Source organism: Periophthalmus magnuspinnatus, chromosome 17 (assembly GCF_009829125.3).
Source record: "Periophthalmus magnuspinnatus isolate fPerMag1 chromosome 17, fPerMag1.2.pri, whole genome shotgun sequence".
Taxonomy (NCBI): Eukaryota; Metazoa; Chordata; class Actinopteri; order Gobiiformes; family Gobiidae; genus Periophthalmus; species Periophthalmus magnuspinnatus.
The window spans coordinates 7,226,607-7,244,208 of NC_047142.1; the positions used below are offsets into that span (position 1 = coordinate 7,226,607).

Below are 17,602 nucleotides of genomic sequence, written 5' to 3' on the forward strand. Positions count from 1 at the left end.
AAAACAGCTCAGAGTGAAGTGTGGAAATGACAGGTTGAAGAATAGGAGAAGAGTTGGTTGATTTGCTCCAGGCTTGTCTTAGTAAGAGACAATGGGGAAGAATCGAGATGAAAAGATATTTTGCCGACTCCAGCGAATGAATTTAGAGGAATACTGTAAATTGACGACAGTAATTCACTCACTTTTTTTTTTCTTTTTCCCTCAGGCATTGCGGCTACATCAAGGCCAAACAGGATCCAGATGAAGAGAAGATGCAGTTTCAGCATGGGAGAGGTAAAAGAAAAAAAAAAGAAAAAAATTAGTAAGAGAATAATAATTACAAACTAACTACACCCTGACTCACACTATAAACACAGGTAATTTTAAATATTTTATGCAATGCACCAAAGCACATTCCAGAAACTGAATTTTCAGATGGTGTTTAGTAATATTTCTAAATATTTTAAAGTTTATTCACTCTTGTTTAGCCTTTTTTTGCATCTTCACGGTGAATATGCATGTATTTAAATATATTTTAAGCATGTCTTCCTCCTCTGCAAAAACAGAGTTGGAAGGACAATATACTAACACAGGTGAACACCTCATTTAAATTCACTGCAATGTTTGTTTATTTATACCATACTCTGTTGGTACACCAAGCACTATATGTATAACAAGCGTGAAACATCATGTAGCTGACTTTTAGTGGAGTTGTTCTTCACAGTTTTGAAAATCCACATTGGCTGGCAGAGTGTTGCACCTGATGTGTTCCTGTTAAAACGTTGAATCATTTTTATGCACACAAAGAAGTTAATGTGTTGAATTATGTAACCGTTTTAGAATGTCACTCAAAACACATCGCCCACATCCACACTATACAAATATACCAGCTGGATGCGCCGTGTTCTGCAGTGGCATGAATTATATTTGAATACATCTTTCAATTTCTTCTTATTATTGTATCTTTCTACAGTCAAACTTCCTGGCAGTAGAACCTACATCCATCCTCACACCTATGAAGACCCCAACCAGGCAATACGGGACTTTGCCAAAGAGATTGATGCTTCTAATATCCGAATAGAAAGAGTGATAGGAGCAGGTGAGAAAGGTGTTAAAAGCTACTGCAGCTATATTCCATCTTGTAAAAAATATTTTTCTTAATGTGTAACAGGAGAGTTTGGAGAAGTGTGCAGCGGTCGCCTGCGGGTGCAAGGGAAAAGGGAGATATACGTAGCCATCAAGAGCCTCAAAGCGGGATACTCGGACAAACAGAGGCGGGACTTTCTGTCAGAAGCGTCAATCATGGGGCAGTTCGACCACCCAAATATCATCAGGCTGGAGGGAGTCGTCACCAAATGTGAGTTTTCATAAAGGCACCACCTCGATAGTGCAAATAATGTAAACCATGAGTATATTGCTTACTTGCTCGTAGAAATGACCACTTGCTTACCTCACATGATTATGTCAGTATCTGTTATGGTGGGCCGCTTGTTGGTGAGGTCTGGATGGAGCAGATAGGCGATCCGTTATCAGCTGCTCTGGGTCTCTCATCAGTACCTCCCCACCCCGTGACTTCAGCTCTCCTCATATCTCATACCTCTCTCTCTCTCCCTTTTATTGGTGTTGGATTATCTCCAGATTTTTGTCCACTAGTCGACACAGTAGTAAACATTATATTATAAAAATATCAACTATAAAACACCCCCACTAAGGCAGTAGAGTGTAGCCTGTAAAGTGCGGTCACATGTGTGGAAAAACATAGTCCCTGTAAGATGGTATTAAAGTGTTAGCATCCACTTCAGACCACTTACAAAACTACAGAAGAGAAGCTCTTTGGAACTACTGTCATGTTCCTAAAAGTGGATGCCACAAATCAGCATAAAAAAGTGCTCTTCTTTTCCTCAAAAAGATTTCCTGTCCGCCCACACAATGGCACATGAGGCTGTAACAAAAGAGCAAATGCATATGCATAGCCTCCACTAATGAATATTAATAATTCATAGAGTTAATTGGATGTGTTTTAGCCTCATGAATATTCAGAGGCCAAACTGCGTACCACATTCATTCCCCTGTCCCCCTCTCTCTGCTTGTGTAAATAATGTTTGATGTAAACTGTGACCTTTGATTTCCAGCAGTTTGTCGAGAAAACTGCCGCAGCCAAATGTAATGTGTTTTTCCTGACAGCCAGACACACAATTACAGGACCCTGACAATTCTGATGAGAATAACCAAAATAATTCAGCTGTAACTGCCAGAATCCTTCAACATTTCACGACTGGGGACAATTGTCAAATCAGCAAAACACGGTGTAACTGCCATACAAAGCGTTCTGTTTTCTGTTTTGTATGAATATAAAGCATGTTTCCTTTTGGTCTGGAGTTGCATCTAGCATTTTTATGTATTTTTCTTGAGGTTCCTTTGTGCCTCTTCTCACTTGTCTTTACGGCGCATTGAGGAGCTGATAGAGCCCCTCAGAAACAAATCTCACTAGCAGAGCAGTAATTTCACAGGTCACAGCTCTGGCTAGATTTGGGGTGAGAGTTGAGATGGGTCAATAATTCCTTCAGGACTTTTTTTTCCTGCTGCACCAGCTGGTCCCTTCACGCCGGGCCGAGGTCTAATCAAGCGGGCTGACCCTGACTGCTCCGGGCTCAGGTGGAACGGGGTGGGCTACATGGGCGTCATGGTATTAAAGTGGGGGATATAGAAAGTTGTTTGTGTTGTTTGGCAATTGGTGCTATAAGATGCAAATTGTCAGTGGCAGGTCTTGATTAGATATCCAAAGCTATTAACTGTCTGCAATATGAAATGTTATGTCACAACTATTTTTCAAGTAAGCAAGAAATATTAAGCACGGAATTGAAGAAAATACACGCAAGAGCTGGAACGACTGTGGTGCTAACAAATTGTCCGGGTCAGTTTCATTTGTATAGTCGGGTGAGGGGTATTTTAAAACTGGTTATAATAAAACTTCAGTCTTAATAGTTGTAATTTAATATTTGCAAACCAAATCAAAACACTTAATAAAGTAATCCCTCAACTGGAAGTGGAGAAACTAAAAGTTGATCACGGGGAGGCTACAAAGAAAATACAATGGAATCCAACACTGATCATTTGAAAAACAATAACGCTTGTTGGCAAAATCTGACCAAATCTAGTTACATTACAACTGAATTTATGTTGCTACATTAATCTTTGCTTTATTGTTTAATATGAAGAAAATGTAATTAGTGAATTTGATGCATGTTACACTGTTAATTGTGTGATGTTTAAAGACACAAGTGTTGACAATGGCACTTATATCTAGAGCATTTTGTACACTATAATTGTTCAGAAAATGTGTGGAAAAGTGAGGGTGACAGTGCTGCGAGGAGGGCGAGTGCTCGTGTAGGATTATTTATGCCGACATTTGTGTGAGGGTGCATTGTGCGCGCTGCACTTTAAGAGGCCCCCGCCGCGTGCCATTCCAATAAATTTCTCTGCTGTCTGTCACCTGATTGTCGCTATTGTCATGCTAATTACAACCCCACATGCAGAAAAGCAGAAAAAATAGATCTTTTTGAGATTCTGTCGCGCTGACACCCCCACCCCCTCCAATCTCGGCTTCATCTACCCCATTCCGCATTCTTGACATAGGTCCTTTTATGCGGTGCACAATCACTGCAACTATCAGCTCCTTTAAAAAAACCCTCAATTACCCACAGACACACACTTACAAACACCATTCCAAGGTGTTGTTAAATCAGTGGAAAAATGCTAACACGCTTTTCCCATTCAGTTCTCTGCGCTGAAGAAACTAGTCATTAGTTCTAACTGCATGTCTTTGTCCCAAGAACAATAGTGAGAGTGATGTAAAAGGGTTGATTCTGAACATGTATGCAGATGTAGAGGTTGTGCAGCTGGGACAATGGAGGACAGAAGAAGGTGAGGGATAAGAAAACCTAAGGAGAGGAGAGAGAGAGCAGTTCCAAAAAAATGTACATATTGCATATTCCTTTGTTCTCTCTGGGTTTCATTTGCAGTTTAAGTAAATACAATAAAATCTACTTCAACAGAGTGTTCCTACAATCGCAAACTTTTTAAATATATACTGGCTTGGGAAAAGTACAAAAAGTGAATATGAACGCAGAATTGTACTGCAAAATCAGATCATTCCAAAAAAATTTACAAAATATAGCGATTGATTATATTGGAAACACTGTCAAATCGTGTAGTATATTAGATTTTCTCAACATATATATATATATATATATATATATATATATATATATATATATATATATATATATATATAAAGGGCAGATTTTATGGCCAAAACAATAAGTCAGTAAAGGTTGTGGGGCAGGGGGTAAAGGAGTGAGGACAGATGAGATAGGATACAAGAGGGGAGGAAATGAGGAAAGGATTCAGGAACAAATGAGGCTGTGGAGATTCATGGTGAGGATAGACCCAAGGATCCAGAGCGAGAAGACAAACGTGAGGAGATGAAGAGAGGAGATGAGGAGAGAGGGAGAGAGGGAGAGAGAGAGGGGGGAGGGGGGGGTGTAGGGAAGATAAGGTTATTGAGTTTCTGTCTGTGTGTTCCCAACGCATGCCACTTCCTCGAACCAAAGATCTGCCTTGTGTTAAAAGCATTGTATCATTTAGTCCGGACTCTTAGCATTAATCAATACAGCAGTTATTTCATTTTCTCATTTGTACCTTGGGCCGCTTCATTCAATAATGCGGTAATGCTGCCCCACAGATAGCCGCTCATAATGTAATTGTCCAGTTGTGTACAGTTCCTACCGCTTCACAGCGACACGCCCACAAACAAACAGGCGCTCATAACAAGCTCCCATAATGTCATTTACCAGGTTTAGACTGCAGACTTCACTCATTTTCAAATCGAGAATGACTGACAATACTTTCACTTCGACCTAATGAAGAGCTGTTTGCGTCGTTTTCTTCAGTCTCTTCTCTGATCTATCCTATAACACACTCCACCTGGCACCACATCAATAGCCAATCTGCACACGCATCCATTCCCAGGGAGCCAGTGTTAGTGTTATTTCCAAAGTCGCTGAAAGTAATACATCTGAATGAATATGAATGTGATTAGTAAATTAGTTGCTTTCAGGAAGAATTTGAGGAGCTCTTGTTTTGTGCTGGGAATTTAAAGTGGCTTCTCTGTTGCTGAGATGTTGTCTGCATTTGAAATATATACACCGCGCCATGGAGCGTGCTGTGCAAACAGTATAGCAACCGGCAAGTGCATTTGTGCAAGTTATTGTCTGCGTGATAAACAAAGGAAAGAACAAGTTAATACACAGCATGAGGGAGGCCTATATTAGCAACATCTGTTATCTTTCAGTGTTGTGGGGATAATTCTGCATGGCAGGTGTCCAAATGATGGCTAGCGATAGCATGAATGGTGTGTCAGTTACTACATGGGAGGTTTGCATAGCCTTCCAATAAGAGACAAAGTGATAAATGATTTTCATAGAAAGTCTCTCTAAACTATTGCCTCTGACAACCTGGGCTTCAAGGTTATATCCTATCCACACATGGGCTGCACACAAACGCACAAAAGGCACACTGCCATAGCAGCAACATGCACACACATGTAATTGGTTTTCAGTGGCTGTTTCTTAAAGATGGCTTCCATTTCAGAGCTGTCTACAGGGTACAATATGAGGTTTAGATTGCCCTATCCATGTTCAAGATAAACACACACTATAGGATTGCACTAGACGACTTTCTATGAGGAGAGTGAATGGATGTCTTGACATACTTTTTTTACAACAAACAAACTTAAGGGAGACATATTATACAAAACCTTTTACGAGCTTTTAACCATGTTAGACTGGTTTTCAATCATAACTAGATTACTTAGAGTTGTATTTTATGTAATCCATGCATGTTTGAGTAATCCTGTATTGTCCTGCATTCGAGGCTTGAGTGTTACATCCATTTCCACTTTCACATAACCTCTATCCCCTCCCACTGCTCTGTACTTACTTTTAAGACAAACCTGTTGCATATGCATTTTCCAAAACATAAACACCATAAATAAAAATCTGCTGCTTGTTATAGTGAAATGCTTCTGCTATGCTACGGAGGAGGGGGCAGCACCAGAGAATTACTTCTGCTTTTCGAACGGGTGGCCAATGGATTTTTTAAAATCTTACTAATAAACCATTTTAGATCAATATAGTTATTTCTAATGAACAAACTGTAAAATAATTGCCTATGTATGTGTTTATTACTAAGAAAAAATACAAGTGAAAATCTGAAATCATGTATTAAAATAGAGTAGACTATTAACACAACTCAATTAGTCAGTCCTTTCTCCTGTTAAAAAGACAGCCCTCTCTCATCACATGCAGTGCAGGGTCCCTCTCTGCCCGCTGGTGCTGCCTGGAGCTCGGCCGCCTCTGTGCCACACATGGCCTGCAGAGCCACAGCACAGAGCCTCATGTGCAGATAAATGCTGCGGCCGTCCTCACCCGCAGCACAAGAAAATCCAATTCTCTTTCACTTTTATCCCTGAGACTAATGTTACTGTCACAGGCGACACCGCACCAGGAGCCCGGGCCCCTGTTTGTGTGTCTGACCCCCACTGTTGTACGTGTGCTGTGGGAGATAGTGAATTCATTTAGGCTGATGTATTGCCGTCTTTACCTGCAATCTCTCAGGCTTCAGTGCGGTTGTTGTGTCTTCTCTGTGACAAGATGTGGACCAGTTGAGCTCCCCCAGTTTGTCTTTGTTTTTTCTGGATATAGGTCTCTTGTTATGGAAATCTGAAAAATAAAATAAATATTTTGAAATGTCAAGATAAGGGAAAAGGGGAAAGTATTAGTAAAGTATTTTCTTGCATCACAACGGCACTATGTTTATAGACCTTTGTAAACACTTGATTTATCGGTCAACATCAAAAGGAAAATGTCTCACACGTATAGCAAAATTAAGGAAATACCTGTAAGCAATATGGAAGTTATATTTGACATTCTAAAATTGTACTTTGTTGATAGCCAAATTGACAGAACCCCCTTACAGTGTTTCGTAGTTTAGCCTTTGACCAATAAACACATAATCACACAATACAGAAAAAATCCCTGATTGCATCTTAATGAAAAGGACTATTTGCTTCCTAGGACACCTTTCTATTTTCTATGTTTGTACTGTATCCGGTGTGTTGTTTGTTCTTGTAATGTTCTGATAAAGCTCTCTTCTGTTGAGCGTCTCTGCTGTCTTGCGACCTATTCATCACAGTTGTCACTATCTATGCCTTTACAAGCTCCCCTCTGACACGGACACACCATCATTTGTTACTACTCTTACCCATTTTGTCTTATCCCTGGTGGGGGGGTGGTTCAACGACTGCTTTCTCTTTCTGTAGCTACATGTACTTGTGACCACGTATTCTGTTAATCATTTGTAAGCTCCAGCAGATGCCACGCAGGGCTCTAGAGAGTGCACGGTGCTTGTCAGTCAACACAAACACACAGGTGCAAAGAAACCACAACCTCTCTTCACCCCCTCCCTAACCCCCCCTAGTGGCTGATTAGTATTCATGAGATCTCTGGAGGCCTCCCCGTACACACACACACACTTTGGAGTGGCTCAGTCCATTCTAATTATCTTGTGGCGTTTATGGCAGCGCCTGATTAGAACCTGTCAAAGTGACTGATGACGACATGCTAGTTATCCCAAGGGAGACACAGACCGCAGCTGTGCAGACTACCCTGGCCCTGTGGATTTATAGTTTGTTGCTTGTAACTCTGGTAATATCATTAATAATATGTTGTTGTGTTTTTTTGCAGGTAAACCCGTCATGATCATCACCGAGTTCATGGAGAATGGATCACTGGACACGTTCCTCAAGGTGAGAGGTGGTGCTCACATCGCAGCTAGGAGCAACACAGGGATGACATTGAAGACAAGGTTAAGGTTTGGCAGGGCTGCGCACAAAAGCCAGGTGTAAAATGCTATTCCAACTGTAAAAAGGAGGGGAAATTGGAGCTTTTATTTGCTATCTTTTTAAGAAATAGAAGAGGAGGAATAGTGCCATAAAAAAGATCGAGATAAGTTCAGAGCAGCACAAGATCCAATAAAACATACTGCAGGCATCAAACTACAATGTTCAACCTTCCAACCGACATAAATTATTCTACATTTTACAAGCATGACTTCTGAGCCTTTGCAGTGCCTCCCCCTATAATATTTTCTTTATAATTAGTTAAGTAGAACTAATCTCATGTGCCGAGGTCAACTCTAGGGCCAACAATTTTTTAAAGGGTAATTTCTCAACTGTTCTTATTAAAGAGTGTGACCCCTTGTGGTTTACTTTATTCTCAAACTTACTGACCAACCAACAAAACAATGACTCATGCTACAAAACTTCATTCAGACTTTTCCCTCAAAGTGCCAAAGACAGACATTTGAGATACAGTGCAGGTGAAGGTTTTGCCTGTGACCAGATTTTCAAATCAAAGAAGGTATTTCTGTGTTATTGAAATCGACAAAATGACAGCAGTTGGAGGAGGCTGTCACTCAATATGCCATTAACAGAATTGATGTGTTGAAGGAATTAGTCCTTCAAGTCTGGCTCTGGAGCATCAAAGAGCTGTGAGAATAGACCCTGTAAGATACGATCATGACAGACTCCACAAATGATCATTTCTTTAATATTTCACAGTCTATTATCGCTTCACCTTCAACTACATTTAACACAACTTTGCCTCACTGTTTCTTGTTTCCCATCTCCCTGATTCATATTCAGTGTTGTTTGTCTGCCAGTAAAATCACCGCAATGCTATTAAGCCAGTGATGATAGTCTGAGCGCTAAGCAGGCACCAATCCCATCAGCAACACTGAGGCAAAATAAAATGAATTCTGACAGATGAATACAGCCAAAGAATGTAATGTTGGGATACACAGCGACACACATGGGGTGTGTGTTAGCTTAGTAAAAATGACTCGTAAAGAGGCAGTGCAGTGGCACAATATAATTACGGAAACAGTTTTATAGGTTTACAGCCAGTTGGAGCTGCCCACCATGTGTCTTTAATTAGACTCACTGTTTATTAAGCAGCTGTCCCACAGAAATAACAAAACATTAATGTGTGAGCAGCCCCCTGACCCTACAACACCAAGTCAAAAAGTACAGTAAAGTATAAATATACTTAAAATATAATTATGTGGAAAATGTATAATGACAACAAAACAACAATGAATAACAATATGAAGAACATCATGAAAAATATCAACTGGTTAAAATGCGTTTTATTGGTTGCAGGAAAACATCAACATTAAAGATGCACTGTGTAACTTTTCAGGTAGAGGGTCCACTACTTGTTTGTCTCTCTTTGGGCATGTTATTGATTTGCCTGGAAGGTTCCACATTATGGCATAAAACTTCTCCATCTTCATGCAGCCAGGTTACAGGTTAGATCAGTGGAGAGGCATCCCTGTTCGCTGTAAGAATATAATCTCTCCAATCATTTGCCATGAGTTCCATAACCTGCCAGTCCAACTTGTACTGAATTTGTTCATGTTTCTGGCATTCCATTAACAACCTTTCCTCTAATAGAAATGTTCTACTAAAAAAAAAAAAAACCTTTATAAAATATGCAAACCTAAACGTGGTTGTCTCATCTTGCAAAAAACCCATTTCCATATTCCGTCATGCGTCTTACTCATCACCTTGTAGGACCTTGGTGCCCTGCTTTTGTCTGTGCTCCCCCCTCCTCTCTCTCTCCTCTCTCCTTCCTGGCAGTCCGGCGTGGTGGGCAGATTGATAGAGGAAGTCTGTAGGTTTGTTAGACAGTCCAATCAATCAGCATCTCACAAAAACCACGGGCTAATTAACTTACTCCACAGCTGCCCAGTGAGAGTGACTGGGACAGGAGGAGAGGCGCCCGTACACGCAGAGAGAGCGCACAAATCCAAGATGTAGACGAATGAAGCCAGTGTAACAAAGATGATGTATAAAGCAGAGAGGGTGACTGATAACATGGATGGCTTTTTAACGGAGACCACTGGCCCAAGGCTGAAATAATTGGCAGGAGAAGATGAGGCGGACAGTCATTGATCAGACAAACTCTACTCCCTCTGCCAACTCAAATCTGAGGTCTACGAGCGCACTTGGCAATGCACGCAGGAGCTGAAAGCAAAGTTTAGCCTACACCCGACTTCACACGTGTAGGATTCTTTCAGATTTTTTGCCCGAGTTTGATTTTGGGAGAACACGTGTTGTCTGATGTCAAAATAAATTCAGAGTTAGTACAATTCAATACATTACTACAAATACTACTATTTTCAACCTTCATGTAAATAATACATTTTACAAGTATTATTTCTGCTAAAGCATTAGTTCTTTCTTGCAATGGTAATTCATTATTTTCTTTTAAATGAATTTCATCTCATTTTATCTGCACAGTCCAGTGGTAGCACCAACAATACTGCAAATGCCAAAATGCAAAAGTTCTTAAAAATGTCTGGAATATTTCATCTTTATCAGTACTGTTGGAGTCCAAGGTTTTATTTATCACTCAATAATTAAAAATATTGATATGTTATGAAAAAGGCATTCTCCTAGTTATGCATTAACTTGTCATTCTTCTTTTGTGCAGAAACATGATGGTCAGTTCACAGTGATCCAGCTGGTGGGCATGCTGCGTGGCATTGCCTCTGGGATGAAGTACTTGTCAGACATGAGCTACGTGCACAGAGACCTGGCAGCGCGCAACATCCTGGTCAACAGTAACCTGGTGTGTAAGGTGTCCGACTTCGGCCTCAGTCGAGTTCTGGAGGACGACCCAGAGGCAGCCTACACCACCAGGGTAAGAAACAGCTTGCTACGTTTCTATTTTTACATTATATTTCTTGTTTCACTTTCGGGAGACAGTGATGAGATCATGTTGTTGTTAATCTATGTACTTTCAATATCCAGATGCTAATTGATACTAAACTAAAATTGAAACTAGATATTCTTTTGAGCAGGTATCAGTACTGAAAAAATACTGAAAGTTGAACCTTCGTGACTTTGTGAGTGGTCTTTGCGTAAGAGCACATGGTACTGTTTTGAAAGTGGTAAAAAATATTATTATACTAACATCAGAAAAAAAATATGTTTCCACATCACTACTTTTGACCAAAAATTAAAAAGTAGAGTTCAATTTCAGTCTCCTACTTTAGCACTATATATGACAAAAATACCTATTCTTCCAACTGAATACACTTAACAGCCGAGAATACTGTGTGCCTTACATTGAAAAATAAAGCGCTATCATAATACAAGAAAGTATTGGAATTCAGCCTCCTCCCCCACTGGCCTATTGTATTATGGAAAAGTCTTCGGTAATATCAGCAGCCGCGCTCTGAAACTCAAACGTCAGTGAGTTAAACCACAGCGGAGTAACTCATCTAAAATGCCCACGAGGAGTTGGCATTATTCATATTCATAGGAAGTGTTGGGGATGTTATTTTTAATATGGCATTAGCATTGCCCTGGGACGAGTGTATCAAGCGCTGACTGCTCTATTGCAATCGCACACACACATACACGCGCACACATACACACATACACGGGCTGATGTCAGGAGTCCTAGATGGAGAGCTGCGGGCGCTGTGGGGGTGAGGTGGAGATGGGGGAGAGACAGAGGATATCAAATAAGATCCAAGGATGAATAGGAAAAGCCAGGGGAGGATTCAAGCCAGCGTTGTCATATAGAGAGAAGAATGGGTACTGTTGGACCGGGGTGATGGAAGTACAGCATTGAGCTACTTGACAACTTTGTCTTTTATTTGACTTTGGCCAGGCAGACTCAGGCAGTTTTAGGTAGAGGCAGCAGCAGCATGTTAAAAAGAAAGCCCTATAGGTACAGTGAGTGAATGGTGCATGCGTGAGTGTCAGACAAAACAAGTTTAGAAGGAAGGGGGCATGTATTGTGCTGCCTATTGAAGCCATACGGCGAGCTTTATAGAGTTCTTTTGATCCACGCATCAGCAACAAAGGCAAGGGTTCAACAGCAGGAAAAGTTAATAAGAGTAATGCTAGAAGGGAAGAAAGGCAAGACCAAGACAAAGCAGCAGGCACGGGGAATCCTCTTATATGAGTGCAACAGACAAATACGGTGTAATCACATTGGCTCTCAACATGGACTCGCCTCTCTACACCAATACTATATTTTCATCTTTGTCATATTATTATTACTCATCACTAAACCCACAAACAAACATTAAATCAAGCAGATATAGTCAGGGATGTAACAGTAATTGTCAAAGGTCTCACAATAGTAGTCACAATATACCGAAATCAGAGGGAACCACGCAGACCATGATTTTTGCTCCATTTCAGTACAAAAAACATAAAGAAAGAAATGTTATTAACAATATCCAACAATAAATACTGTATGAAATACATTGCGAGATGCATATCATGACCATGCACCCTGAGAATTGAATATCGTTACATCCCTAGATATAATAATCTGGCTATTTTACAGAATGGCTAGCATGTTTTAACATTTTCTTCTCATTTACAGGGAGGGAAGATCCCTATCAGATGGACAGCCCCTGAAGCTATAGCCTACAGGAAGTTCACCTCTGCCAGTGATGTGTGGAGTTATGGCATAGTGATGTGGGAGGTGCTTTCATATGGAGAAAGACCTTACTGGGAGATGTCCAACCAGGATGTGAGTCGTACATTAAGCACTGACTGATATACTGTTGTTGATAATGCATTGATTTTAACATTACTTTGTCTTCCAAGGTGATTAAAGCAATAGACGAGGGTTACCGTCTTCCTGCTCCGATGGACTGCCCTGTGGTGTTGCATCAGCTCATGCTGGACTGCTGGGAGAAGGGGCGCAGTGAGAGACCAAAGTTTGGACAGATTGTCACAATCCTGGACAAACTCATCAGAAACCCAGCCAGCCTCCGGGACCTGGCCAACAGTTCAGTGTGGTCAGTATGCCAAAAATTATATACAAGTTTGTTAGATCTGTGAAAGACTACTCAAGATTTAAAATGTAATTATACAGTGTGAAACAAGAAGACCTCTGCCAAGCCACCAGTGTTCCAACATTCATCCAGACATATGGAGTCACACCAAACAGCCCATTTCTGACCTTTCCCGTAAATACATCAAATCCAGAGACACAGGCAGACCAACAAACACATGAAAAGTAACCTAGCAACCAATTCTAAGTTCTACAAAAAATCTGCAGTAATCTTTGCCATGACCTGACTGAGGTATGTTGTCTTTAGCAGGGAGGACCCGACCACCCCAGAGTTCAGTGTGAGCACAGTGGACGAGTGGTTGGAGGCCATTAAGATGGGCCAGTACAAGGAGAACTTCTCTAGTGCGGGATATGTCAGTTTAGACTCAATCCTCTACATCAGTGTCAGGTAAATCTGAGTAAGATTAAAGATGTACTATGTAACTTTTTGGTGGAGGGTCTGCTACTTGCTTGTCTCCATGCAGATGGCATTCCTGTTTAAAATGTTCCACATAAACATCTATCCTGCATTTACTCAATTACAGGTGTTTTTATTACCTTGAAAATGGCAGGCCTCTTCACAGATCTGGCCTGTAACTTGACCTGGTGGCGTGACCTGCTTGTCTCCATGGAGATGTGAAAACTAAAACATTCCAGGGAAAGCAAATACCTGAAATTGATGGAGACCAGCAGGTTGCAGCCCCTCCACCATAACCGTTACATAATACACCTTTAAATTATTATGAAAAATATTTCTTAACATTATTATTATTTATCTTTTCCTTTCAGTGAGTTGTCCAAGATGGGCGTGACTCTGGCAGGCCACCAGAAGAAGATCCTGTCCAGTGTGCAGGGCCTGCAAACGTCGGGGACACATGTTCAAGTATAACAGTTTCCATATAAACACACAGTGGGACAGAGCCAAAATGGAGGTTCCTGTGAAGAGTACCCCGCTGAAACGGAGCCGTGATGGATACTCTGTACTGGGGCCACCATTGATTTGGAGACACACTACTACGGAGCCAACATGGACGCTTGACTCCTTCACTTTCCCTCCTGCAGTCTCACCATTGACTCTGGTCTGAAATGACCCTACCGGCTTTAGCACTCGACACATAATGAAGCAACAGAGAGACACTCACTCAGCAACATGGCTTCTACTGTACATCCTTCTAAATCACGTCATATCAAAGTTGAAAAAGACAAAAGAATGACAAAATACATTAAAAGACTTCATTTGATCACCGTCTGTGAGGTGTACAGTTGGTTCCTGCTGTTATTTTGAGTTCTCACTTTCAGAGTTGAGTAGGCCAGACCATATGTATTCTGTGTAGATATGTGTTTATATGGGCTGTGTGTCCCACAAGCATAGAAATGGACCTAACGTTTGTAATGGTGGTGAAGTTTATAAGCGTAATAAGATTTATTACCCAGTATATATAAAGGCCCCCCCCCGATGTTGCTCTCTGAAAAAACAGATAGCTTGGGAAGGAGGCAAGTTTCTGAACGATGAATGTGTGGGGTATAGGGGGAAACAGGACCTTAGGAGGTAGAGGGGGATATAGCTCACGAATGATTTGTTTAGTGTATATGACAAGGATAAGGGCTTCCCATTCCCAGTGGCTGCTCTTCAGAACACTTCCGTATAGAAACTAGATCAGGGGTGTGGATAAAACTGTTAGTACTACTCTTCCACAGCTATAGTGGTACATCCCAAACCAGTGTATAAAAGATGTATTATGTTGCAGGGAATATGCCAGCACAGGAGTTCATATCTTTCAGGTGTAACAAGAGAGTTTAAGTGTTGTGAAAAGGTGATACAAAATGGTCACGTTAGAGTTGACACTGTTAAGAACGTGTAGCTGTTTTTTCAGTGTGGTGCCATGTACAGTAACCTTCAAAATGTTCATCTAACATTGTGCATCATTCACCAGCTCCCACAGCTTTCACAAGGAACACAAGGCCGGCCAACTGCACCGCAAATAGATGAGTAGTTGTAATATTGACCAAAAAACTTGCTATTTCAATTTGAAGGTTTAATCTGAAAACATTTGAGAGCCTATAATATTCTATATAATTACTAAGGCTAAAGGTTTTTCAAACACATTTTCCTTTATTTAGGTTTTCTCCCATTTAAAGGTACAATAAAATCTTTTGTGTGCACTGGCTCACTAGCACTGAACTTACTTTGAGTTTCTCTGGTACTCTTTAGGACCAACCGTTGCATAAAATACAGTATATATGAAACATGTATTATAGTGTAAATTCTGTACAGTGTTGATTCCAATGTTAGAATGTTTCTAATGATGATGATGATGCCGATGATGTACTTTAATTGTGAAAAAGAGATTTTGACGTTCGGGGCGGGTCATGTTGGAGCGTAGTGTTGTGATTTCATTTGACTGAACAATGGAATGTAGCATGGTTGCAAAGCTTCTGTGTTGACTGACAGGTGACAGTGACTGCAGTTTCTACCATAGTGTTACATTGAGTAGAATGAGCTTTGATTCCATTTGAATCCATATTTAAAGTTGTGTGATATCAACTGGCTGATGTTTTAATTGAGTGTATTGAGAACAGACAAAACCATCTTCTCGCCAGATTATCAAAGTTTTATTTATTAACTAGAAACATGTATTATTCCATTTTACCCCCACAAAAATCATAATCAGTAGGCCATGTGTCAAATTAGATCTTGCTCTACACTGTTATAGCTTAAACATCCCACTGTGCATGGTCCAAAATCTAAAACATAACAAAGACAGTCAGTTTAATGTGAAAAACATATTACACGATCCATTAAGACACTTCCTTACACATACATTCTACATTTTCTACAATAATAAAAGTCCATTCTACTCTTACTAACACTATGACTTCACTCTAGCGGACTTCCTTTGTGCCGCTTGCCTTTTAGATGCCTTATTTACTAAGCTCTTGTTCTTTTCTGTTGCCCTCCGGAGGCAATATTAGGAGTGAAGTGTATGTACAGGTAGTATTTATCTGTGTTGCTTTAGGCTACTTCACATCCACACACCCTGGTTTTGTAACAAGCCAACCAGCCAGACTTTAAATAGCACCTCCACCACTCTGCAAACTGAAGAAAGAGGTTTGTAAAATATTCATTAAAGCGATGGCCAATAAAAGCTGACAGAAAACGGCGATGCTCTTATTTATTTCAATATTAATCAAGACAAAGTGGTGTTGTGATTGGCTACACTTGATATATTGGTTGCACAGTTAAGGACATGGAAAAAAATGTCCTTTCACAGGCTTTGGAAAATCACCTAAATTGACACGCTACAAAGCTTGTGCCACTCTTCACCGTTTCAAAGTTAGCTGTGATCATCAATACTTCTTGTCTGCCATTTTTGCACAAAGGTCAGTATTGTTCATGAGTGATTCTGAGCTCTTTCTCTCCTTCTTTGAACACCTCTTCTGACCGTACAATATACATACTTGTCCACTTGCCAGTTCCCTCTGCGTTGCCTGCTGTAAAGAGTGTAGAAACTCTAATGTCTTTCATGTTGCTGTAATAAATATGCTAATATTTCTAATTTCTCACCTCCAGCCTGCCGTGAGTTTTCTTTCACACTTTCACTATTCCTGTGGCACACCTTAAGCAACTGACAGAATTTAAATTTGAGTGCGCATATTATTTCCAACGAGCAAGCAGCCAAGGGGTTCCAATTATTGTTTATAAAAAAAAATAAAGAAAATAGTTGAGGAGTTCCTGAAATAAGATAAAACAACATTTATGGAAACAGAAACACATGTACAGACATCATGCTGCGGCTATTGACATGAAAACATAAGATTGTACAAATATGGCAGTTATAGTTAGGCTCCATTTTGGCAAAAGATGTTTTAGAGGCTGGAAAATGGCTCGTGCAAAGAAGTTGTGTAGCTGAAAAAGCTGTAAATGAGACTAAATAAGGCTTATGAGCAGATGGTTATAATGCATTTAATATCATGCATCATCTGGCGGTGGGACTACGATTGCTGGAAAGATTTTTGGATCATAAAATCAATTTGCCGGTTTTAGAAACAAAGAACATGTATTGTTTTGTCACTCTGTCTAAATCCTTGATGAAACTGATTCCAACATGTGTTAAAAGCAACTGACTATCAAAATATTTTCGCGAATGCAATTATGTTGTGCTACTTTTTTTTTTTTTTAAGGATTCTTTCATCGTTGATTCTTGTGCATCCACCACACTCATTTTTGTGTATCATATAAGTGTATCTGTATGCATGACTGCGCTATTTTGCTCCCAGCTGGGATCGTGTGGCGATATTGGTGGTGAAATTCCCATCATAACACCCACAAATGGTAAAATATTGCCTATTCCTGCAACCGCCATCGTCATTATCAGTGCATGTGTGTGTGTTCTTTTCTCTGACAGATAATTCTCTCTCTGGGGAGGGGCTGGGGTCACTGACTCCTGGCCTTGGTTAACCCCTTAATGCACTGCTCCTCTCGCTGTCACTCTATGTTAGCGCCATTACACCTCATTTAGCCCATCATATAAGGCCCCGTATTCCCCTATCACCCGCAACCATACCAACCAAAAAGCCAGGTACCATTTTGCTCTATCTACCCCCACTGCCTGCCTCTTAATCTTTGGGTTTCTTTT

At 40.5% G+C, this 17,602-nt stretch overlaps 1 protein-coding gene across 2 annotated transcripts in view; it reads left to right on the forward strand.

The window, feature by feature from the left end:
• epha4b (eph receptor A4b) overlaps positions 1-16,528 on the forward strand; it is a 74,173-nt gene extending 57,645 nt beyond the window's left edge. Inside the window, exons 11-20 of one of the 2 annotated variants that reach the window (XM_033982333.2) lie at positions 206-273; positions 953-1,078; positions 1,151-1,336; positions 7,785-7,846; positions 10,596-10,805; positions 12,510-12,659; positions 12,737-12,930; positions 13,008-13,151; positions 13,234-13,374; positions 13,755-16,528. In XM_033982333.2, coding sequence (XP_033838224.1) covers positions 206-273; positions 953-1,078; positions 1,151-1,336; positions 7,785-7,846; positions 10,596-10,805; positions 12,510-12,659; positions 12,737-12,930; positions 13,008-13,151; positions 13,234-13,374; positions 13,755-13,854 — 1,381 coding nt within the window. In that variant the 3' untranslated portion in view covers positions 13,855-16,528. The remainder of the gene's footprint in view (positions 1-205; positions 274-952; positions 1,079-1,150; positions 1,337-7,784; positions 7,847-10,595; positions 10,806-12,509; positions 12,660-12,736; positions 12,931-13,007; positions 13,152-13,233; positions 13,375-13,754) is intronic. The other variant, XM_033982334.2, reaches the window with a different exon arrangement.
• The last annotated feature ends 1,074 nt before the right edge of the window (positions 16,529-17,602 follow it).